Source organism: Aricia agestis, chromosome Z, assembly GCF_905147365.1.
Source record: "Aricia agestis chromosome Z, ilAriAges1.1, whole genome shotgun sequence".
Classification (NCBI taxonomy): domain Eukaryota; kingdom Metazoa; phylum Arthropoda; class Insecta; order Lepidoptera; family Lycaenidae; genus Aricia; species Aricia agestis.
This window is the reverse complement of record NC_056428.1, coordinates 27,949,463-27,974,297: the sequence shown is the minus strand read 5'-3', so window position 1 is coordinate 27,974,297 and position 24,835 is coordinate 27,949,463. Positions and strand designations below refer to the sequence as shown.

The following is a 24,835-nucleotide window of genomic DNA, read 5'->3' as shown; positions in this document are numbered from 1 at the left end:
AGTTGCAATTGTGCCAGTTTGAGACTTGAGAGTTTACGTTTTTATTTTAGTTTGTTTCATTGCTTTAATCTTTTGTGTTAGTTTATTTCATTTGCGTTATTTATGTTACGTTATTTTTTATTATTTAACATCATATACTTACCGTACATTACAAAACTAAATAAGTTTATAACATCATGAACTCGGGTTAATGAATTCAAGCTTTATGAAATGACTCATTCAGCGGATCGGAGCTTGTGTGTATAATATTGTGTTTATATATTATGGTGCTATAATATAACTGCTCTGTAATGGATACGCCACCAATTCCGAAACCAAGAACGACTGTTATTACGACAGACGAAACTACAAAAAAGCCCGTCCCATTACCGCGAACAAAACCACCGACAAATAACGATAAAGTAACTGCTACAGATATATTACGTTCTTTAAGCACAGTATCTAAACAAATAACGGAAGATGTAGCACAAAAAGTTACTAGTTCGGCCAAAACGGCAAATGAAAAATTTGAAAAAACTTTAAATGATGGCTCTAGAATTGCTAAAGGAACTTTCGAAAGAACGCTTACAACTTCCAGAGCAGTCAGAGATTCCGTCACTAGATCTGTTATTAAAAACACTAAAAATGCCAGTCTTAAATTAGGTTTCACTAATAAATCTAGCGATAGTAGTGAGAGTGACAAGGAGACCCAGAGGCCAGCGTCAATGCCTGTTGTGGATGTTAGCTTATTTGATAATATTCAATTTCATTCCCCATTATTAGAACAAAAAAGACTAAATGATCAGCTTGCAGAGAACAATCCATCAACTCAATTAAATGCAAGCCACCTAGATGATGTATCAATTTTTTCCAATAATTCTGATTCTAATACAGATTCTGTTAGCAATTTTTCTTTTGACATTAGAGACAATGATCACCATGATAGTAACTTTAACCTAAAAAATGAAATGACTTATGACACTCCAAAAGCATCAAGAACAAACAGCATAGCGAGTGACATATCTATACCTGAAGTGCCAAGTCGAAGAAAGAAAAGGGCTAGTAGTTTCGAAGTTATGAGACAAAATTCTTTGTATGAAAACTGGAACTTCCCGTGTTCATCATCCTCTCATGACCTCAAATGCAACATTCCGGAAAGTTCCAGACCAAGCAAAAGTACAATTTACGAGTTTGATCCCTTAAACAAATGTACAACAGAAGAAAAATTTAATGGAATAAGTAATGAAAATTTACTGTTAGAATATTTTTTGGTGGGTGACACATATGGCACAATTGTATCGAATGAAACTAGCGGTGATGACCACAATTATGAATTTGATGAAAGAGAGTATTTCAATCCACCGACACCTCCTGAAAGATTTGACAGCTTACTGTTTAATGATATATCAGTGGAGACTCCAGCAAAAAAGAATAGTTGCTGGTATGATGATGAAAGTACCATTTCTGATATTGATGAGACAAAGCCATCAGGGTCTATGATACAAAGATTTTCATCAATGTTAAAAAAAGACAAGGTAGCTACTAAATTGAATAAACAGGGTGTCGACAAAATTAATTTAGTTGAGAGACCAGCTATTAATATTCTACCAGTACAATATTACAGTGGTATGATTACAAAAGTGGTTTCTGGTGTTGTAGAAGATTTGTTTAGAAACTCCCAAACTCGCTTCTGTTCACTATCTGATAAAAAACTCATGTGTTACACGGATCCCACAAATTCCATTCTAAAGGAATCATATACTCTTGAGAGCATTACCGTTGTACAGATTGTCTTGCCCTTGTCATCAAGGTATGTAATTTAATATAAGAATTACTTATTTACTATTTCAGCAATTTTTTACTGTACTTATGAAATTGATCATCATATTATATTCCTATAAACAGTATACGAATATAATATGATGATCAATTTAACTTGAAATAAACTTGAAATATTATGTTTTATTTTCTTTTAATTGCAAGAGACAAAACATGATTTAATCTTTTTAATACTTTTAATTTACAGTACCACAAACAATTCCTATTGTTTCGAGCTAATGGTATCAAATGGTGTGAAAAGTAGCCCTCGAAAAGTGCTATTTAGCTGTGCAAGTGCATCGGAACGCAGAAACTGGGCACAAAAAATAGCTGAACATTTGATGAATGGTTTCCCCAATAAATATACAAGCGAATTTACTAGATGTGGATGGTGCTATTTAAAGGTAAATACTAGTACTTATGGTTGATTTTTCAATCTTTGGGTAAATTTTGCTTACAGATTAAATTTGGTGCTTTGATTTTTTTTAAAATTCTACCCTTGAACTTGTTTTATTTAGTTACTGAACTAAATAATATTATAATTATTTGTCTTGTGATTATTGATGTACTTTGCTTAATTCAATTAATATTAGTAGTTTACAAATTTTGTGTGTTATATTTATTTAAATTATCATATTATTACCCTATTATCCCATCAATTCTCAAGCGGCAGCCGGATGCCGCATAACAATTGAAAATCTATTGTGTCTGCCATTCCCATGATCAAGGTATTATTTTATATTATAGTAATATTTTGATGCTTTGCATATTATGCTAAAATAAAAAATCAGAACCCTTATATTATTATTAATATGTTCATAGCAAATTTGCTATAGGTTGTAATTTATTTCTTGCGTTAGTTAAATTTACATTATTTAAGGCCTTTACAAATAAAAAGTTCCACTCTGTGTTTTCAGAGTCAGATATTATTAATATACAATGTTTTGTTGTTGTGTGTCAAGTGACTTTTCATAAGTAACAGATGAGGATTGAGGACTTAACTACAATGATATAATATACAATATAAATAACTATTTAAGATTCTTGTAATCAGTACCTTTATTTAAAAGGATGTTTAATATGTTAGAAAATGAAACTCTGAAATAAGCTGTGGGGCTAAAATGGTCACATTTAGCAATTCCTCTCAATCAATTCAGCAAAATGAATTGTCAAAACTGTCAAACTGGCAAATGTCAAATCAGTACAAATTACTAGACATGAATTGCAGGCAGAGTTGCATTTTACTATTTAAAAAAATGAATCATATTATGATTCAAATCATGATTCCCCAAAGCAACCATTTTAGCCCCGCAGTTGATGATTGATTGATGGAGATGATGGATTGACAGAGATTGATTGATGGAGATAAAGACTAAGTATGTTTTATGACCATCGTTAATTCCATTGTGTTGATTGGGAAAACAGTTTTCAGCTGTGCAGCTGTGCGAAAGTTTCTCAGTTTATTAAACAAGAATGTTATAATTTCCTGATGCCAGAACGAATATTTTTTATAATAAGATGCTTTTTATGAATACATTTTTTAAGTAATAATAGGTAGAGTAATAATTAGAAAATAAGAAGATAATTTTTCAATGATGATTCATTAAAGAATAATAATAATTGAAAAAAATAGTACTTATCTCGAAAATAAAAACTACATTCTCTATCTTGTATCTTAATATTCAGAGCTATTTTTTAAAATATAATAGTGGTTGTTACAATTATTATATTTATGATTTTTAAAAATTTTGCTTTGCTTATATATTTTTCTTATCGCCTAGGATATCCCTCCACATCTTAATGGATGAAAAGTATTTTATATTCAATTAAGTATGTATGTCAACAAATTTATTACAAGTGGGTTGCCAAAAAAATTTTTCAGTGTAGAATTAAAAAAAAAACGTTTTTTTTGTAATTTCGCTGGTTTGGTTAACAGACAAATTCTATCCCAACTACCAATCGAAAGTTTGGACCCCATAAAATATGAAAATATTAGGTAGTAGGCAGGTAAATCGATACTAGTACCGGTCTGGTTAATGCTTAATGCATATTCTACGGGCTTACTTTCGATTGGTATGGAATTTGTCTATTAACCAAACCAGAGAAATGTATATTTTTTTATTTTGTATTCTGGACTGAAATTTCTTAGGCCACCCACATGCAATAAATTTATTGACATACATAAATAAATATATGTAAAATACTTTTCATCCATTAACTCGGGGAAGGTCCTCCTATGAAGGACCTTCACCGAATCCCAGGCGGTTAGCTAAGCGAAAAATTTTCAAGTGACACTTTTTTTGGAAATGATCGTTTCTTAGCTTTTTTTGAGATAATTTGATTCAACGCATATTTTAATCGACATGGCTCTACTTGCTTATATGTATATGTTTGCGAATTTTAATTTTTTCGTTATGACATATGCATACTACTAGTATTTTCTAGCGCTTACATTGTAAAAAAAGTGGCTGTCATCATGACCATTTTTCGACCTTTTTTTAAATTAATTACATTTTTATTATTTTATTGAACAAAAAACGAATATTTTAACAAAAAACAGTCAGGAACATGTTAAAACTTAGTTATCACTAGATATTAATTATTACTTAACCGATTCAGTGCGGATGACACGAGAGCCGTGTCATACATGTTTTTAACGTGTGGCGTATGACCCGTGAGCCGTGTCATTTAAAAAACGCTTGTATCTCCCTCAAATTACATTTTAGAAGGATCTACTCTGAACAAAATCATCTTAATTTTCCACGTAGAACAAGCCTATAGGCTTCGTTTCTGAATATTCTGTGAATTTAAAAAAGTAGGGGCTGTCTTCTTGTTTAGCCCGGACGTACGCCCGCCGGACCCCCGCTGAAACGCACTGTTCATGCATTTTGTTGTGGACACCGCATACTATCAGAATTCTGACGTGTCAAAATGTATTTTTCTGATCAGAGATTCGGATAATGTGCGGCCGGGCTTTTTAGTAGTAAACTTTTAAGAAATTGAAGTAATATTGGGAGCCCATATTATTATAAGTATATTATTTTAAACTTTCAAGTTCTCGCAATTTTTTTTAAATAATAATGTAAAAAATTCTTGCGTTGACATCAAAGTATTACTAATCCACTAACGATTTTTGTTTTAATCTAAGTTGTTTCTTTCGAAAATATTTCTAACTAGCTGTTTCCGCAAACTTCCTTATCCATAGGAATAAAACGTTTCCCTGAGGTTAAAAGTGGTCTTTTACCTATAAGTTTTATTACTGGAACCCAATAATTATCGTGCTTATAAAATTTATCGAAAATCGATATAATATTATATCGAGAAAACTTAGTTTTTATGTATGGAATTGGCTAGTTCATATATATTTTTTTATTTCCTCATGGTTCCCATCATCAGACCATCACTTTTGTAAACATGGTACCAACTTGAAACCGGATCAATCGGAACAAATACCCCATACAACAAAAGAAAAATTTTGAAAATCGGTTAACAAACGGCGGAGTAATCGTTGAACACAAGTAAAAAATATCCACAGCCGAACGTATAACCTCCTCCTTTTTGGAAGTCGGTTAAAAAAAACTTAACGACGAACTTCTTTAAATTTATCTACGAACGTATCATTTACATCGGAAACCCAGATCTATTTAATATACTCATTTTTCTAACTTTGAAACCTACAAAAGGTTTGCAACATCTGAATAAAAAAATCGCTTACCTGCCATTTTCAGGTTAAAACATAGTAAAACTACTCGAAATCAACTCAAAACAACGTAGACTTCCGTCAACATCAATGATTTGGGTTTAATTAAATAAATCAAGTTTTTTTATTTTTTATTATTAAAATTGGGGCCGTCTATGGACTGTTCGTCCATATCCTTTTTTTTGTTATTTTATTATTTAGATTTTTCGCTTCAAGGATAATTGAAATAATATTATAAATTTTAATTAATTGTAGTCCATCATGCCATGGACACTTTTTTTTTAATACATATATATGTGTATATACTTAATAGAATAGACTATAATACATACATATAATAAATAAATATATATTTATTGTTTTATAAATTACATAATAATAAGATTAATGTTTTGAACGGTGTGGTCCCAGTCACTGTGGCGGCCAGTAGATCCGACATTTTACGATTTCCTTAGATTTTATGCTGCTCCACCCTTTGCCTTTAGATGTTGTGACATTGGCTTGGTGGAGAGGGGTCACTAAAGCTGGGTGGAGTTTCTAGGGTGTTAAAGAGATATCGTTCTGTGTCGAATCTCCCGCTATGTGGCTTAGGACTTTATCGTTCCTGTCTTTTATAGACATTTTATGTTATAATCTTTTATGTGTTTGGTTGACACCTCCGTGGCTCTTTTTATGAAACTTGCCACAGCGTCTCCATCAGTGTCAGTGTAATAGACACAGGTGTTAGTGTGCCGGGATATAGCTACAACAAAAAAGGTATGAGGTAATCGTCTACGAGAACAGAGGGGATGACCTAAGCTTCCTCAAAAGGAATCATGACGATCAGCCAACAGCCTCCCAACCCTACGACGAGGCGAGCTCGAACTCCAAGCATCACGGGAGAGCAAAAAAGAGGATGAGAAAGAGAGCGATAAAAATAAAATTAAGAAGTCAAAAAATTCAATGGCCAAATTAAAAGTGTTTGTGGGTTCCATCAAAAAAGTACTTTATCGTGAAAAAATCGCAATGCAGCCAAACAGTCTGCATCACAAACAAACCGGCAGGCTTCAGCAATAGAGGCTTTCTTGAGGGAACCATCTCCACAAAAACCAGCAAATAAAAACAAAAAAGATATAGTGCTGATTTCGGACAAGTACTCCCGCCAAAACTCAGACTGGCCCAGAACCATGAAGATCATAATAAAATGCCTTCCTCGAGTTCCAGGCGATAATAAGAGCAAATAAGACCATAAAGCTCTTGACCTGCAATAAGATCATGCAGGGCTATCAGCGAAAAAATCAAAAGCTGTTAGAAGTGAGACTCGAGGATGCAAAAGCTGCAATATACGACAATGTCACCTCCACAACAATTGCCGGGGCGATGACAGGGAAATATATGGCGGCGCTAAGTGCGGACAACAGGTTCGTGGTTCTGGACGAGGATGAATCAAAACGTACGGGAACATCTGAGGATCCAATAGTGGTAATAGCGGAATGTAGCTGGAAGACAGGATACTAGAAATGGCAGAAGTCCTATCTGGGGACCCCGAATCCAGCATGGACTGGGACATATTCGCGAAACCCATCAACTACTCGTGGGTTCAATGGGGTTCCTGGATGTGGGAAGACAACTGGGATCATTAATAACTTCAATGAGGAAAAAAAGCAGCCGAGGATCTAAAGCAAAGGCTATCGCTACGAACTGGCAACAAAGTTAAAGATAAAGTTCGTACCATGACCTCTTTGCTGGTAAATGGGACAAAAGGAAATAAATCAAGTTAATAGACACGCCAAAACCAAGAAAAACAATAAACCTTTTTGAACGAAGCGTCGTCGCTCGCGTCCGCGCTCCGTCGCGCGCGCTTGCATGCCCTGGATATTACGAGCGTGCACCCGCGCGAGTTTAAACGTTGGCCCTTCTAAATGTTAACCGATTCGATGCGCACCTTTTTGAAGACTTCCAGTCGTGGCGGCACACAAATTTCTCGTGACACGGTAGCCGTGTCATTTACTTCTATGGCGTATGACACGGCTCACGTGTCACGAGAAATTTGTGTGCCGCCACGACTGGAAGTCTTCAAAAAGGTGCGCATCGAATCGGTTAACATTTAGAAGGGCCAACGTTTAAACTCGCGCGGGTGCACGCTCGTAATATCCAGGGCATGCAAGCGCGCGCGACGGAGCGCGGACGCGAGCGACGACGCTTCCCATAGGTACTACGAGGGCTGCCTTTTAAGTTCTATCGTTTGCAAACTTCCTGCGATCATTGAAAAAAAAAGCATATGAGATTTAATCTCTTTGTATTTGGATTTCAAAAACAAAAGGAATTATTCAGATTGGTCGAAAAGTCTTATTGTATTTATTATCTTATTATCTTATTTATATATCTTACTAGCTGTTGCCCGCGACTTCGTCCGCGTGGACTTAAGTTTATAGCGCGCGATGTCAACAAAATTGGTGTCAAAAGCTTTTATAAAAAAACCCTGGTACCCCTTAAATCAATACAGCTGTGCAGTGTGCACACAATAAGTATTTCATTTTTTTATATTAAACTTTATATTTTATGCCAAATTTTAAAGCTTATTTAGCCCTCCAATTACACAACTTTACCCATAAACTATTTATCATTGATAGATTTAAGGTTACGTCACTGCACAGATAAAGTACTGAGTTATTTAATACCGTAGAATAGATATAACAATCGAAAAAAATCGAAACTTAAATGTAAGATGATACCACGTCTTATAGGAAGACTCTTGAGCAAGCGTCAGCGCGATGTAGAAGACGCACGGCGCCATCTATTATGAATTGTTGGAACTAACTTAATTTGAATAAATTTACGCATTTTCACCCCCTTACAACCCTTTTTTCCAGTAAAAAAGTAGCCTATGTCCTTTCTCAGGCTTTAGACTATCTGTATACAAAATTTCATTACAATCGGTTCGGTAGTTTTGGCGTTTGGCGTGAAAGCGAGACTGAAAGACAGACAGAGATACTTTCGCATTTATAATATTAGTATAGATTATGTGCACACTGCACAGCTGTTTTTGGGTATTTTGATTAATTAAGGGCCGCGCTACACCGGAATGGCAGCGGCGAGGCGAGCACTTTCAGCGCTGCCATTCCGGTGTAGCGCGGCCCTAAGAGGGGTACCACTTACCAGGGTTTTAAATAGTTTTTAAATTTGACACAAATTTTGTTGACACCGCGCGCTATAATCTAATGTCCACGCGGACGAAGTCGCGGGCAACAGCTAGTTATGAATAAAAACAATATTATATAGTAAAGTAGGTATGATTAGTTCTGTTACAATAATAAAGTAAAAAATAAAACGCCATCTGTTTTCATATATTAGAATTAAAATGTTGATTGCATTGATATATTTTCAGGATGGAATATAGGCCAACACGGTACACTCGAACTCCTTTATTTTAGAGCGCCTTCTGTTGTCAACTTGTCACATATATTAGAAATGCAGTAGGAGTTCTATAAGCTAAGATAGATTGATTATTATTATACCAAGTGATTATATTATTAAACATAATATTCTAACGTATTAAAAACTATAAACAAAAACATACTAACTAATAAGTACGATTAGTTCTATGTTACAATAAAGTAAAAAATAAAACGCCATCGTATTAGAACTAAAATGTTCATTGCATCGATATATTTCTGTTTTTTTTATAATATTATACATAAATTAATACATTTAAGATTTTTGAAATATTATTTTAATACACATCCAAGACCCAGGAACATTGAAAACTTTTTGTTCCGCCTGCGGGACCCGAACCCAGGACCCCCGGGATGAGCGCTGCCCACGGGCAATGCGAATTAATTTTCATCGATATTTTCATGGAAATAAGATATTTTCCCACATCAAAATGTAGCCTATGTCCTTTCTCAGACTCTAGAATAACTGTGTACAAAATTTCATTGCAATCGGTTCAGTAGTTTTGGCGTGAAAGCGAGACAGACAGACAGACAGACAGAGATACTTTCGCATTTATAATATTAGTATGGATTGTGGTATCGTCTATTCAAAGGTGACAAAGTCGGTTGTAAAATTAGAAATGTTAAAGGATTTTTTTTTACAACTAACGAAGTTGATTATCGCGACTTCGGCGTTTTGAGGAGATCACTTCTGTACTTAGTGATGCAGGACCATATCTTAGGATTATAGAATGCTGGTATTTAGAAGTTTAAAGAGCACACCCTAGCCTCAGTGACCAGCCACGTGATGGTCGTAACTCAAGAGAATATTGAAGCCGTGCAGCAGCTAATCCTCAAAGACCGTCATGTGATATATCGCAAAATAGAGGCATCCATGGGCATTTCAGGGACCACTGTCCAAAAAATCTTGCACGGAAAACTTAGAGTGAAAATAGTGATTTCTCGTTAGATAACTTGTTTGCTTAGCGTCGACCAAAAACAGCCCGTGTTAGTTTTTGTCGCAAAACTCTGCAGCGATTCAACCGAGGAGAGTCAAAGCACGTTTAGAATTTGCTCAATGGTAACGAGTTTTGGATATATGCTTATGATCCAAATTCTAAGCAGCAATCTACTGTCTGGGTCTTCTAGAATAAACCAAAATCAACCAAAGTCATGGACTCACAGAGCACTTTAAAAAAAATGTTTGCCTCCATTGTGACAAAGGGTGGTCACTTCGCCACTATTGTACCCGAAGATTGCAAAACGGTTACCGCTGACTAGTATACCACAGCTTGTTAGCCACAAGTCATCACGGAATTTCGAAAAAAAAAAAGATTCAAGACGTCGTATGTTCCTGGCCATGACAACGCATGTTCGCACATCGCCGGTAAAACAAAGATGTTTTTGTGAACCCAAAACGTTGAAATTTTAGATCATCCGCCTTACAGCCCTGGCTTGAGCCCTAAGGATTTTAATAAGTTCCACAAAATTAAGCAAAGTCTTTGTGGCCAATGTTTAAGCTCACTTGAAGAAGCTGTTTATGCGTAAAAATCGGCCATTTTGACTACCCAACTTCGGACTGGAATAAATGTTTTAGAAACTGGTTTGAACGCATGCAAAAGCATTTTAAATATCGCGAATAATTCTTAAAAAGACAATAAATGGTGATAATCTATTAGATTGCCTGTATTTATTCCAAACGACAAAACTTAAAAGGCAGTCCTCGTATTTAAATCAATTTAAATTCATTTATACACACGCGAGCGTGCGCCCGCGCGAGTTTTAGCGTTGGCCCGAAGCACAGTGTGGTAAAAACTTCAATTTTGTTTCACCGCGTTTTTCTTTCAAAATACTTTAGTTGATAGCTATATAAACATTAATTAGAGTAAAACTCTAATAACGTCTGTGTCAAAAGTTATATCCAATTCAATATTTTATATCCGGATTTTTTGTAGCTAGGGTTGTCACTAAGGGTGCATTTTGTGCAGCTTCATAAACTTATTCAAAAGAAGAAAGATTTTGACACCCACTGATTTTACTATTTGGAACTAGCGTATAAATTATTTAGGGCCTGCTTCACCACTTCCTGATAAGGCTATCCACCAATTAACTTGACAGATCAAGTATGGAGAATCTGTCAAAAAAGTTGTGAATAGCCTATTAGGCACTTTATCAGAAAGTGGTAAACCGGCCCTAAGTTAAGTATTTTTCTCTTTAACTTAAAGCATAATTGACCAGAAGTACCTATTTGAATAGTTTACTTGTTTACTGTCTATGCTGCTGGTGCCTGTAGAGTGAAGTAATTGTAGTAACATATCCTGTTGGTATTGGTAGTAACTAGTAAGGTATTGGGACTCATCGGAAGGTATGCATTACTAGCATAGCATCAAAATATATTAGTAAATCTGTTTGTAGACGTAGGCTAAGGCACCTATTTACCAAAATTTGTTTCCGACCACATGCAATTGCATCTAGTATTAACCGATTCAATGCGGCGCACCTTTTTGAAGACTTTCAGTCGTGCCGGCATACAATTTTCTCGTGACACGTGTCATAGAAGTAGATGAGACGGCTACGGTGTCACCCACCCGTGGCATTATATATGTCAAATATGTTATTTCCTTCGACTCGGAGTAAAACTATCGAGCAAAAACGTATGTGAGTACTTAGCATATGGGGTATTTGTTGTGAATGATCCGGTTCCGAGTTGGTACCATGTTCACAAAAGTGGTGGTCTGATGATGGGAACCATTGGGAAAAAACATATGAACTAGCCAATTCCATACATAAAAACTAAGTTTTCTCGATATAACATATCGATTTTTGATTAATTTTATAAGCACGGTAATTGTGTTCCAGTAATAAAGCTTATAGGTACAAGACCACTTTTAACCGCAGGGAAACGTTTTATTCCTATGGATAAGGAAGTTTGCGGAAACAGCTAGTTAGAAATATTTTCGAAAGAAACAACATAGATTAAACTAAAATTGTTAATGGATTAGTAATACTTTGATATCAACGCATGTATTTTTCTACATTATTGTTTAAAAAAAAATGAAAAAAGAACTTGAAAGTCTAAAATAATATGGGCCCCCAATATTACTTCTTTATTTTCTTAAAAGTTTACTACTAAAAAGCCTGGCCGCACATTATCCGAATTTCTGATCAGAAAAACACATTTTGACACGTCAGAATTCTGATAGTATGCGGGGTCCACAACAAAATGTATGAACAGAGTGAGTTCCGGGGGGGGTCCGGAGGGCGTACGATCGGGCTAAAAAAGAAGACAGCCCCTACTTTTTTCAATTCACAAAATATTTAGAAACGAAGCTTATAGAAGCCTAAATAGAGAGTTTTACGTGAAAAATTAAGATGGTTTTGTTCGGAGTAGAACCTTCTATAGTGTAATTTGAGGGAGATACAATCGCTTTCTAAGTGACACGGCTCCCGTGTCATACGCCACACGTTAAAACCCATAAGACGCGGCTGCCGTGTAATCCGCAATGAATGCACCTTTTAAAAAAGGTTCTCGGCCCCTACTTTTTTTCAATTCACAGAATATTCAGAGGCGAAGCCTATAGGCCTGTTCTACGTGGAAAATTGAGATGATTTTGTTCAGAGTAGAACCTTCTAAAGTGTAATTTGAGGGAGTTACAAGCGTTTTTGAAATGACACTGCTCACGTGTCATACGCCACACGTTAAAAACATGTATGACATGGCTCCCGTGTCATCCGCACTGAATCGGTTAAGTGTTTCCTGATATATTATAATCTCATATTATCACAGATAGCATCGTGAATCGTGATAAACTAAGTACGATGTTAAATAATAATGTTCACATACGTATCTTTGTCACGTAACATAACAATTGTTGTTATCTATAACACGTTACATCGATGCCTAAAATACAAAGAAAATAATATAATTATTAGTATAGTCTGTCAAAAAAGTGAAGAAATTAAAAAGTGGCAGCATCGTAGTGTCATCCCTTTTTTCTTAGATTGATTTAAAAGGGAGACACTACGATGTTGCCACTTTTTAATTTCTTTACTTTTTTGACAGACTATACTTATTTTCTTTTGATTGATTTCAAGTTAAATTGTGGTGTTTTTTACGACAACTTTCGGAAGCTATTTCTCAACATTTTAGTGCTGAGTAATTATAAAAGAAAAAAATACGTGTATTTTTATTTTTAACAAGGATTAATACTTACTTATATCGAAATAGGCTACTTGCCCAAATTTTTTTCTTCATGCTAATCTCTTCCTAATCATTCATTTTCAGAAAAAAAACTAATATTTTAATATTTTACACAGTAGAAACCCATAAAAATGTTGATTGAAAAATATACCTTATAAATGGCGCCGACAACACTGTCCGCCATAGTGTGACGTACTACGTTTTGTATTTTAGACTCTCTTTCTCTCTTTTGGAGAAAAGTTTTGGCCATTTCATTTCCCGTCTACAATGAATGGAGATAATATATAAAACTGATGTTTTATGTGAATTATTCAAGAAAATATATTTTACAAATCTTTCTAGGCTTATTCTTATTATTTCTGTACAAATAAACTAGCATAAAACGAGCGCGATCAATAAAATATATTAAATTACGAGTCTGATGACGTCACATCCAAATCGGAAGTACCGCAAAAGCGTTTTCGTCAGTACAAATCCTATTTTCATAAAATCATAATTTCAAATCGACTTTATTTATCAATCATAAGCTTTTATTTGATGATAAGGGTGAAATACGGTTTCCTAGGCCAAGTTCTACTAGAAATATGCATTTGTTCAATGAAATTGAATATAGGTCAAGTAGCCTATATGGCAGGAAGGTTTAATTGCACCCTGTATTTGTGTGTCCGGGTAGTTAGGTCTGAATGTCAAAATGTACAGCGGGGCTAAAATGGTCACATTTAGCAATTCCTCTCAATCAATTCAGCAATTGAATTGTCAAAACTGTCAAACTGACAAATGTCAAATCAGTACAAAAATACAGAAATGAATTGCAAGCAGAGTTGCATTTTGCGATTTTAGAAAAATGAATCATATTGTGATTCATATCATGATTCTTCAAAGCGACCATTTTAGCCCCGCTGGTCTACATAACGTACGTAGGTACTTCACAAAGAACTTTTCCCAAAATGACTGATTTTCTATAGTTCTTTATTATTAAATGTCGGAAATCCGTAAAGCCTAACACAAAGGGTACAATTCAGCTACATTATCTATTAACCCAAGAAAATTAAACATTCGACCTCGGAATAATTCGCAAAGAGCTGAAAATTGGTAGAGACGTTAAATACACCATTATAATATATTATAAAACCTCACCCGGCGATCCTCCTTGTGCTGAAAATTTTATTCAAGGTCAAAGGTTAATACTTCATACCGTGAACGCGTTTAAGTTTAGGAAAATCGTATATTTTAACATATTTTTAAAGCTGAAGAATTTATAGAACTACTGGTTCGAATTGCAAAATTCTTTTTGTGTTGGATAGTCTTATATACCAAGGATTGAGGAAGGCTTTAGGCTATTTAACATCACGCTGCGACCAATAGGAGGGAAAAAATAGATGAAGATGCGAAAAAAACGGAGGAAACAATTTGAAAAGGCTGATCTCACGAACTGCTGAAGCAATTTTTATGATATTTGGCACAGATATAGAATCGATCACGTGGAGGGACATAGGTTATTTTGTTTTTCAGGAAAATGTATGGTTTCCGTGAAATTTCAATCAGATGATGATTTTATCGAAACTGTCGTGTGAAACATAATTGTAATAAAATAAATTAATCCTTTTTAAAAAGTCTTTATTTTCGATATCAATGTTGAGTAACGTGCCTGACTCTTCCGTGCTAATCAAAATTTTGGCTTTTTATTCAACCAGAATATTTTCCAAAACTGCAACTTTCTTCTGTAGTTTTCTCCGCGACTCTCGACTTGCACGCAATTTCTTCAACCGTGTCGCCGAAATCTTTGTTTGCCTTTCCAGCTGAAAATAAATGCAATTATTACGCCTTGTAAATTATGATTTTTCTTGCCGTGCAGAGACGGGATAATATAATATTTATACTTTATTAACAAGCTTTTAATTCAATCACCTTATGTTGAACATCTCTCAACTGGCACTTAACATCACACTTTTTCGTCTCGAGACAACTTTATGGTTTTATTGCTACCAGCTTCTAAAATGTCCAAAAACATGGAGTTAAAAAAGAGCAAAACAAAGATAAACATCTGATCTCTAATACGCTCCCTAGGCGGTAATTGCAGCATGACTGTGTACATTTACGTGACAGTATTAATTGTTGCATTACATGACGATCGCGAAACTGTCATGCGTGCATGACGTCATGCACATATTGCACACTACTTCACTCATCACTTTAAAACCAAATTGAGCGCTTACATGAACTTGTTTTCTGGTATAGTTCCAGGTTTGAAATATTTTCTCCTTTTTTGAGGTAATAAAAAAATCCATCTTCAAAATGTATTGAACACACTATTGTACTTCCTTTTGGCTGCCAGTTTGAACTTTGAACGTCCAGTTGCTGCCATACACTCCGTGCATTGGGTTCGGTGGGAATACTAAAAATAATTAATAACTATTATTTTAATACTTGACTAAATATTAACATTTTCCAACAACTAGATCTAAAAAACTGAGCAGCGCGCTCGACTATGAAAGGCCCGATACGCGGTTTAAAACTGAAGTTTGAAACCGTGTAGATAGTTGTTTTATGCGAAAAAACACCAAATTTGGCATAAAACAACTATCTACACGGTTTGAAACTTAAGTTTAAACCGCCGTTTTAAACCGTGTATCGGGCACTTAAAACGTACTACCCTCATACATCTTCGAACGCGCGTGCTCCAACGGCGCTGCCGAAACGCTTAGCGATAAAACCAGCCTGAATTCTAAAATGCGGCACGTTCGGTGTATTCGTGCGATCACTTTAACTTCACTGTGGGAACTATCGACAGCAATTTGTCCTCCTTCTTCAGAATCCTTCGTCAGAATCGTCACAAATCCGATTTGATCGAATCATTAACTTGTGTTTACAGGAAGGAGTGAGCGGGGAGTGGCGGGGAGCCTGGCTTATGCTCATCCGCCGAGTATTAGTTTACTCAGTGGATTCGGAAATGACGCGAAACGTCGATCTGAGGAAGACTAGATGCGTCGGTTAGTAATATTGTTGTTTTGATGGTAAAGTGTGGCAAGGCTTTATAATATGAACATGGACGGGAGCGCTGCTGGTAAAGAAGAACTGTAAAAACTGATGTTTTTGTATGATGGCAGCGTTAGTTTCTTTTTTCGCCACGTTCATTTAAAGCCTTGTCGAGCTGTAACTGTATTTTGACAGCAGCTATAATTAAGTCCCAACCTACGGCCCGCTATGACTTTAGCAATGGCCCGCATGAAGTTAAACCATTTTGAAATTCATGCTCATCGGAAAAATAATGCATCCGTGAAAATTTTCCCCCTTTTAAATCAATTTTTTTTATGAATCTTATTATTTCACCAAAAAAAAAATTTGGTTGCGGCCAGCGACACCAAAACGCGTTTGTGGCCCGTAATAAAAAATGGTGAATACCACTGTTTTACACCCAAAAAGTGGGACACACAAATGAAATGCTATTTTGTCACAATAATGCGGTTTCATTAATATAATTTTTTCTATTTAGAAAATCACATGATAATAAGGTAAAGTTTGATGTTCTAGTACTTGAACTAGGCCTAGCCTGTTTTTAAGTACTATTAACTTGAAATAATTTAACGTTTGTCAATAGTTTTTGGTATATTCATGCACTTCTGTGTGCCGGCGTTAGGAGTTATATCATTAATATGATATTAATATAATAATTATTAATAATTTATTATTAAATTAATATATCATTATTAATTTAATAATAATATGAGACCACCCAAAGACATATGGAGAGGAGCCTTTTAGGAATAAAAATGAAAGACAAAGTGAAAAATAGCGATATCCGTAACAGAACAAAAATTAATGACGCTCTACTATTTTCTCTGAGACAAAAAATTACTTGGGCCGGCCACATTGCTAGATACATGGATGACAGGTGGAGGAAAGGGTAAATAGAGTGGACTGGACCGCAAGGTAAAAGAGCCAGAGGCCGTCCGTGTGCTAGATGGGCAGATGAGATTGTCGCGACAGCTGGACCAAGATGGTTAACAACCGCCATGGACAGAGATGAGTGGCATTCTTTGGAGGAGGCTTTTACCCGAAGGGGGTCCGTACAAGCCTAAATCTAAATCCAATATTTTGTGATCTTAAAAAATGTATTAACTTGTATGGAATTAAATAAAGCTCTATTATTGTTTATTATTATTATTAAGTATATCATTAATATAATAATTTGTGAGTTGTGAGTCGCAGAATTTCGGTCCGGCAGAATTCTGCTGCATTCAGTTTCATACAAAAAAAAATATATCCACAGCCGAATATATAACCTCCTCGTTTTTTGGAAGTCGGTTAAAAAGTCCTGTTTGATTCACAGTACACGGCGACTCAAAATGAGTTGTCTGCCGGCTCACACGCATTATACCGACCGAATTCAGTTCGCGGGGACCGCGGGCAGTGTTGCCAACTATGGGGATTTCCCTTTTCCTATTAAAAGTGGGAAAAAATAAAAACAGTGGGTTTTAGGGGGTGATTTGGGGATATTTTTGGGGGTAAATTTTTACAGCGTTAATGTAATATGTAAGTATACTTATTTCGTTTTTATTACTATTATTATCATTTTTATTTATTTTATAATTATCATTTTTATTTATTTTATACTTACTTAATTATTCTTACTTCATTACCATTTTTATTATTATATTTAATCATATTTTATTATAATTAATTATTCAAATTAAAATGAACCACTTACTTATATTTTGTATAATATTTAAAAAAGTCCACTTCGACCCACCTTTTGAAATGCATTTTCACAAATACCTGGTATGATCATTGGATAAAATGACTGACAACACTGAATAAAATGCACTCGTCTGGCAGCCCAACAAATTTCTGCGACTGAAATTCCCTGAGTCACAACTCACAAAACTACGCTCGTGTGGCAAAATTCTGTGACTCACAACTCACAAATTACGCTCGTTTGGCTTTATGATATAACTCCTAAGGCCGGGTTCACTTTCTATTCATTTTTTAATAGTAACACTTAACATTTTTGTCAGAAGCCAAAGTATTTTAATGTTATTCAAGCATGGTCCCTGGTTAATTCAATGACTCTATGAATATTGTCTTCTTCATACTTATTCGCCTACATACCTAAGTATATAATTTTTCGATTATTATACAATGGTTGTTCAGTTTTTTGTTTTATTTCCTCTTGTATTAATTGTTTATATTAAGATGACTGTGCATTCATGGTTGGAAATTTTTATTGATTACTTGAAATTCTTATGCAATTAATTTCTTACTTTCAGTAACTAGAGACCCCGATGATAACACAAAAAATTTGTGTCCCTCTGATGGAAGTCCTAATCTTCTGTTAGATTGTCCAGATGTCACACTTTATTTGAGGTTTCAACACGAAAGAGACTTAAAAGTAAGTTTCTGTAAAAGTTAGAAAAATTAATATAAAATGTACACTTTAGTATAATATAGTAATAACGCAATAGTATTACGAATAACCACTAAATGCATAAATTACACAGAAACGTTATAATAAGCCATAGACAATAGAGATTGAAATAAGATATTTATGAACAAAATTTTACATAAGCCTACTTACCTCTATCATAAGATTTATCTTTCTCTCTCTTTTACTTTTGGGCATTTAATTAAGAAAAAAGCTATTCCCCATTTACCAAAATTAGCTTGATAGTCAATAGTCATCAAATGGACTATTTCAGTTAGGCTATCAGAGAATTAAAAAAACGATTACTGTTTTAGGGTTGGATGTTTATGATCAAGTTAGCTGCACATAACAATGGTGCAAAAATTCATCACCAGCAGTTGACGAAAAATGACGTTCCTACTATAGTTGACAAGTGCATCAATTTTATATACTCTCACGGTAAGACGCGACTTTATATATAATCCAGTGGCGTAACAGTACCAGGGCTGGCAAAATGACACGAACCCTCGATCCAAAGGGCCCCAGAGGTCATGAGCTCAGTAATTTTTTTATAGATTGCTATTGTTTAATTATTAACGTGACGATTTTGATTGACAGGGCCCGATCGATTTGCTTCCAGCCCCAAATGGTATAATTACGCCACTGATAGAATCCTTCTTTTTTATAATTGCGATAAAAAAAGATCCCACACAAGCTCATTATTTGGGATCTTTTATGGGCATTCCACGCCGTGCCGCCACGAACAACGTTAAATGTATTTTATTTTTAGTATTTGCTGTTATAGCGGCAACACTACCTGTGAAAATTTCAGAAGTCTGGGTATAGCGATTCTTGTGATACAGTCTAGAGACAGACAGACAGACTGACAGACATCGAAGTCTCAGTAATAGGGTTCCGTTTTTACCCTTTGGGTACGGAACCCTAAAAAAGACCTACAACACGGTGGCCAAGGATGCCAGCCCACACGTTAATCCTCCACTGCTGCTGGAAACTGCTGGTGTAGGAAGCGTGTCGTGGATTATCGAGGGACCACACCTGCTCATTTATATTAAATTTTAATTTAAAATACATTAAATTATAATTTAAACTTAGTTTTTAAATTTAAATTAAAATTTGTAAAACGATTAAGCTTTTTGTTTTTATCACCTTTAATACTCCGTACTAAAGTAATCATCGTACAGTAAAAATGTTTAGACGTAATTTATAGGAAATTTTATGTATAATGTAGAAGCACAGAATGTATATTAGTAGTACCAACAGAATTCCCACTAGCGCAACCCGTTTAAAGAAATAACGACTCATGCTACGATACTATAAAGTTCGAATTCCGACCGCGCAGTGCTAGGTGCCTACAATTATATTTACCTACATGTCCGCTCCCTTTCTATCGCATAACTCGTACTTTTTCTGACGAAATCAGGGTAGTCTCTTTTTAAAAATAATATTTTAATCTTTATATTTAATTAACTACATTTTATTTAACTCGAAATAATCTAAGATATTATGTCTTAGTACTATATAGATTTAATTATCATAAATTCGCGTGTAACTAGTTATGCGTACAGTTACTTAGGTATCTTAATTATTGAAACCGGTCTGATATTATCTACTTAAAGTGTTTGTATAACTTAGTTATTTTTGTAAGCAGATAAGGTTTTTTGGAGGTTTTGAATAGTACTCATCACGAAATAATATAGTTAATAGCAATGACGCGAACAAATAGTCCAGGAGCCAACAACTAAAAACACATAAGTTACTTATAATTTAGTTCTCTCGAGCAAATTTTAGTAAACCCAACCTATATTTTATTAATCAACATCAAAAAAGGAGGAGGTTATAGTACGTTCGGTTGTATATTTTTTTTTTGTGTTTCTGTGACAGCGAATGAATAAGTACGCAGGTAGGTATGCAACGATTAACGAACAACTAAAAACTCGTGCGCGTGCGTCACCGCTCGCCTGTGAGTCCCTACTCACAGAACTACTAAGTAAACTAAAACTAACTAAAGGGGTACTTACAGTTCTATGCCTATACGCGCGAGTGGGACAGGCCTAGTAGAAGTCACTAAAGAGATATTATAAATAATGATCGAGTCACAAGCAAAAAAGAGACCTTTCCCCCTTCCCCCACCGCCGGCTCGTGTCCCTCCCTCGGGGACTTTTAGAGCTGGTACACATTGGGCGTTTTGAAGCGCGGTTTGAGAACCCCGGTTTCAAAACGCAAAATGTGTACCTGCTCTTTATAATATAATATGAAAAAAAATGGAAATGTTATTCCATTGGTGAATCAATCAATAAAATAAAGGTTAAATTGGCGTATTTGCAGGAAGTTTGTCTGACGGTATATACCGGCGAGCCGGGAGCAATGTGGTACTCTCAGAGCTCCTCGCAAAGTTTCGACGAGATGCGTGGTCCGTACAACTCATCCCAGGGCAACATTCCGAACATGACGTTGCTGGAGTTTTAAAACGATTTTTCAGGGACTTGCCAGAATCACTGCTTCCGCAAGACCAACGGGCAGAGTTCATAGCAGCCTCTGGTAAATATAAGAAAGCTTGAAAAATCCTTATCAAGTGTATTTACGTGTTTATTGCAGGAATACTGGATGGGTTAATGCGAGTAAATAAAAAAAAAATGAATTGAAGAACGTTTGTGTGCCAAAAGCATACCAGTGTCAATGGTTTTATGAATGATGGCACATCTTGGGGGTATGATGGCTGCCTGCAAGGTTGCTTCTACATATTTAAATCGTTTATTTACATACTTTAAAAAAAACGATTTTCCACTTTTTCGCGGCCAGTGGCCCCGTGGCAGTTTTATACGCCGGTTCTTCTCGCCGGGTTAGTTTCCGAACCGGTGATAGGGCATCGTAGACTTGGTAGACTTACCAGAAAGAGATATTCTGCAACCTATTCGGAAATAATTTATTATTATTATTTATTTATCTGTAAATACGATTTCTTTTTTAAATTATGAAATTAATCGCAGATATGAAGGACGCGGAACGTCGTGCCGAGTATAAGCGCCTTGTGACATCTCAACAGCTAGTGGTATACAATACAATGAAGAAGTTATTTGCTCACTTACACTTCATTCACACAATGTCCCATGCTAACAAAATGGGTGCTTATAATCTTGCGGCCATCTGGGCTCCAACAATCATGCCTGCTGCTGTGGTAAATACGTTATTTTACTACCTTTTTATACTCATTTTGAAATGCCGGTCATGTAAAATAAGGTTTAAGCTGCACCAGTGATTTGAGTTGAGATGGTGAATAAATTATGTACTTAATACTCTTAAATTTCATTCGTACTGTTACGAGATCGAGTATACTTACTAAAAACAAACAATAAACAAAAAAATGTCCTTTCTATAGTAATAGTATAGATATCAATGACTGTTTTAGACGAGTACAAATCTACAAACTGCTTGGTCGACTAAAGAATTAAATGTAGTACGTGATCTAATAATCGACTACGAGTCTATTTGGGAACCGACAAAAGAGGAATTGAGAAGGGAGGCAGCTGTAAGGAGTATTCTCACTCGAGTTATGAACACTACAGCCCCAACGCCGCCTAAAGCTGCCGGCGATTTACGAGTCTGGGTTTACATTAACGACAAATCCAATTGCTATCAAATTCCTGTAAGTATTTTTATTATTAGTGCATGAAAGGTCAATTCAGACCGCAACGCGATTTTTAAAGGGGTACGAAAATTTTGGCCGACCTACCGTACCGCTATTGTGTTTTTTCGCGTTCACGAATATTTTTTTCAAAAATAGATAGCTATAGTATAGCCTGAACGCGGAAAAACACAATGGCGGAAAGTAGGTCGGCCAGGCTCCATACAAAAATCTTCATACCTCTTTGTACTGATTTGACAGATCTCAATTGCGTGAGACCAAATCTGTCAAATCCATAAAAATTTAAAAATGCATCTACGCGTCACGTTGCGGTCTGAATTGATCCTAAAGGTAAGACCGCACTAGAGCGACACGACACGGCGCGACACGTGAAAGTGAGTTCCCTATGGAACTATATTATGTAGATTGTCAATTGATGACACGTTCAGTTTGTCATCAATTTGTCACGCCAGATTGATGGCTAAAAAGTATATAATGAAGAAATGACGTCATTGGACTAACGTTTATAAAACGTCAGTTCTATGAAAGTGAAGTGTCCTGGTGCCTTACTCCCGAAACTGATACCGATTTCGATTTGCGATTTCAACGGCTTTTTGACACTTTAGCCATCTAAAATATGTCTAAAAAATGACAAAAAACCGTTGAAATCGAAAATCGAAATAAGGCACCTGCCCTGTCGTGTCGATCTAGTGTGGGTTTACCTTTAAAGTTACAATCTTTCCTGCCACTGCATCAATACAGTATTATTCGTACAGTGTACAGTGTATTATTCATCTTACAGTTGACTCCGAACAAGACCTGCTCAGATGTTTGCATAGAGTTGTGTAAGAAAGCAAATTGTGAATCCCATTTACTAACGTTAGAAGAGGTTATATGTAATTCGATGCGTCGAGTCATCCATGTCGACGAAATCGTACTCGATGTGGTACTCCGATGGGGTTACTGGGACGAGGAAGACAGAAAAGATAATTATCTACTGCTGAAGGAGAATAAAATATTGCACGAATTAGACGCGCTAAGACATGGCACGTCTTTAGTATGCGGCGAACTACGCTACGCCAACGAGTCTAACAAAACATTTAAACAATACATGTTTGAGTTTAAAAATGGCAAACTTTGCTATTTTAAAGATAAACAGGTTAGTATCTAAACATTATCGGATTGCCTTCTATTATATTTTTCAGATAAATATTTCTTTCTTGTTTTTCTAGGGATCCCATAAGGTCGAGGAATGGCACATCAAAGACATACTTTGGTACGTCGGACACGAGCCAAAAAGAAATCCACAGTCTCGTTGGTCCATAACGTTTATTCCTAGAAATAATAAACAAAAAAGGTTTGTGTTTACATAAGTACCTATTTATCGATTACTAGCTTACGCACGCAATACGTTGCGCCAAAATTCTTTTAACGCTCCGGAATCGTAAATTTTTCGGGGATAAAAAGTATGCTATTTCCTTTCCCGGGTCTCAAAATACCTCCATTCCAATTTTCAGCAAAATCAGTTCAGCAGTTTGGGCGTGAAGAGGTAACAGATAGACAGACATATAGACACAATTTCGCATTTATAATATTATTATTAGTATGGACTATGAATAATGAATCAAAGAAAGTACCTAATGCTACCTAATGCATATAATCAACTTTTCAACATTAACAAAAATAAATATTTAGCTTAATTTCATGTCACATTATTCGAGTAACTGACAGGTGATATTTTGATATTATGAAACTAATTTTTTATGAATATATTTATTTTCAATACTTATATTATAATTGGTAAAAAAACTAAAAAATTACAGGAGTAAAGACCGCCCTTGGTTCGGTACTACAATAGCAGGCTCTGTAACGGAAGATCAACTCAAGTGGATGACTGCTATGATGTTTGCCGAACACGATAATATCTTACCCATACCACAATTGGTTGTAACTTAGACTTTTACGTTCAATATTTACATGTTTGAAGACGTAAGTGGTTGCTAGTAACATTTTCAAAATGTTTCTTCTTTTTGTAAGTGGAGGCTTTAGGGCTGAGAAAATGATTAGCTATAAAAAATATGGATGTTATGATACTAAAGTATAATATATGAAATCCAATTTTTTGACGGTCTAAGGGAGCGAACTCACGGCGCGGTTTTTTCCCGCGCCGGCTGCGGTTGCGGGCCCGAAATAAAACCGCCCAAATGAGCGGTTTTATTTCAAAACTCACGAGACCGCTGATTTGTGCGGGCCCGCAGCCGCGGCAAAAAACCGCGCCGTGAGTTCTTAGCCTTAGCCCCAATTTCACCAACGACTGTTAAAGTTAACGCCGGAATTAGTATGACGTTACCTCTTTCGATTTTCATATGAATGAAAGAGAAGACATGACATTTTAACAAGCTGTTAACACTAACAGACGTTAGTGTTAACAGCTAAAATTGGGGCTTAAGCTTCCATTTATGCAAAAAAAAAAACAACAATATTGACAAATGTTATCCACTTATCCACAATGTTGTCCATTAATTGCGTGAGTCAAGCTAAATCTTTCCAAATCTTACTTAGGGGGTTGGTTACTCTTAGCAAATAACACGTGATTTTTCCTAGCAAAAAACTGTTCGAACCTTATTGTATGGAGCGTGGCATACTTACCTAATTAATTTCAAGTACTTAAAATGGCGTA

General features: G+C 35.5%; 1 protein-coding gene and 1 long non-coding RNA gene across 2 annotated transcripts; one reads left to right on the top strand and one right to left on the bottom strand.

The window, feature by feature from the left end:
* The first annotated feature begins 86 nt into the window (after window positions 1–86).
* On the top strand, window positions 87–24,333 carry LOC121738858 (arf-GAP with Rho-GAP domain, ANK repeat and PH domain-containing protein 2). Its single transcript, XM_042131118.1, has 11 exons — window positions 87–1,789; window positions 2,006–2,201; window positions 15,984–16,101; window positions 18,379–18,500; window positions 18,848–18,971; window positions 20,859–21,071; window positions 21,521–21,708; window positions 21,940–22,176; window positions 22,958–23,314; window positions 23,388–23,512; window positions 23,979–24,333. The coding sequence occupies exons 1-11, from the start codon at window positions 291–293 to the stop codon at window positions 24,109–24,111; spliced, it is 3,312 nt and encodes a 1,103-aa protein (XP_041987052.1). The 5' UTR covers window positions 87–290; the 3' UTR covers window positions 24,112–24,333.
* On the bottom strand, window positions 14,774–15,439 carry LOC121738859. The gene is made up of 3 exons (XR_006037350.1): window positions 15,328–15,439; window positions 15,020–15,103; window positions 14,774–14,910 (listed from the first exon to the last, which is right to left on the bottom strand). It is a non-coding gene; the product is annotated as an uncharacterized LOC121738859 (long non-coding RNA).
* Window positions 24,334–24,835: the final 502 nt, after the last annotated feature.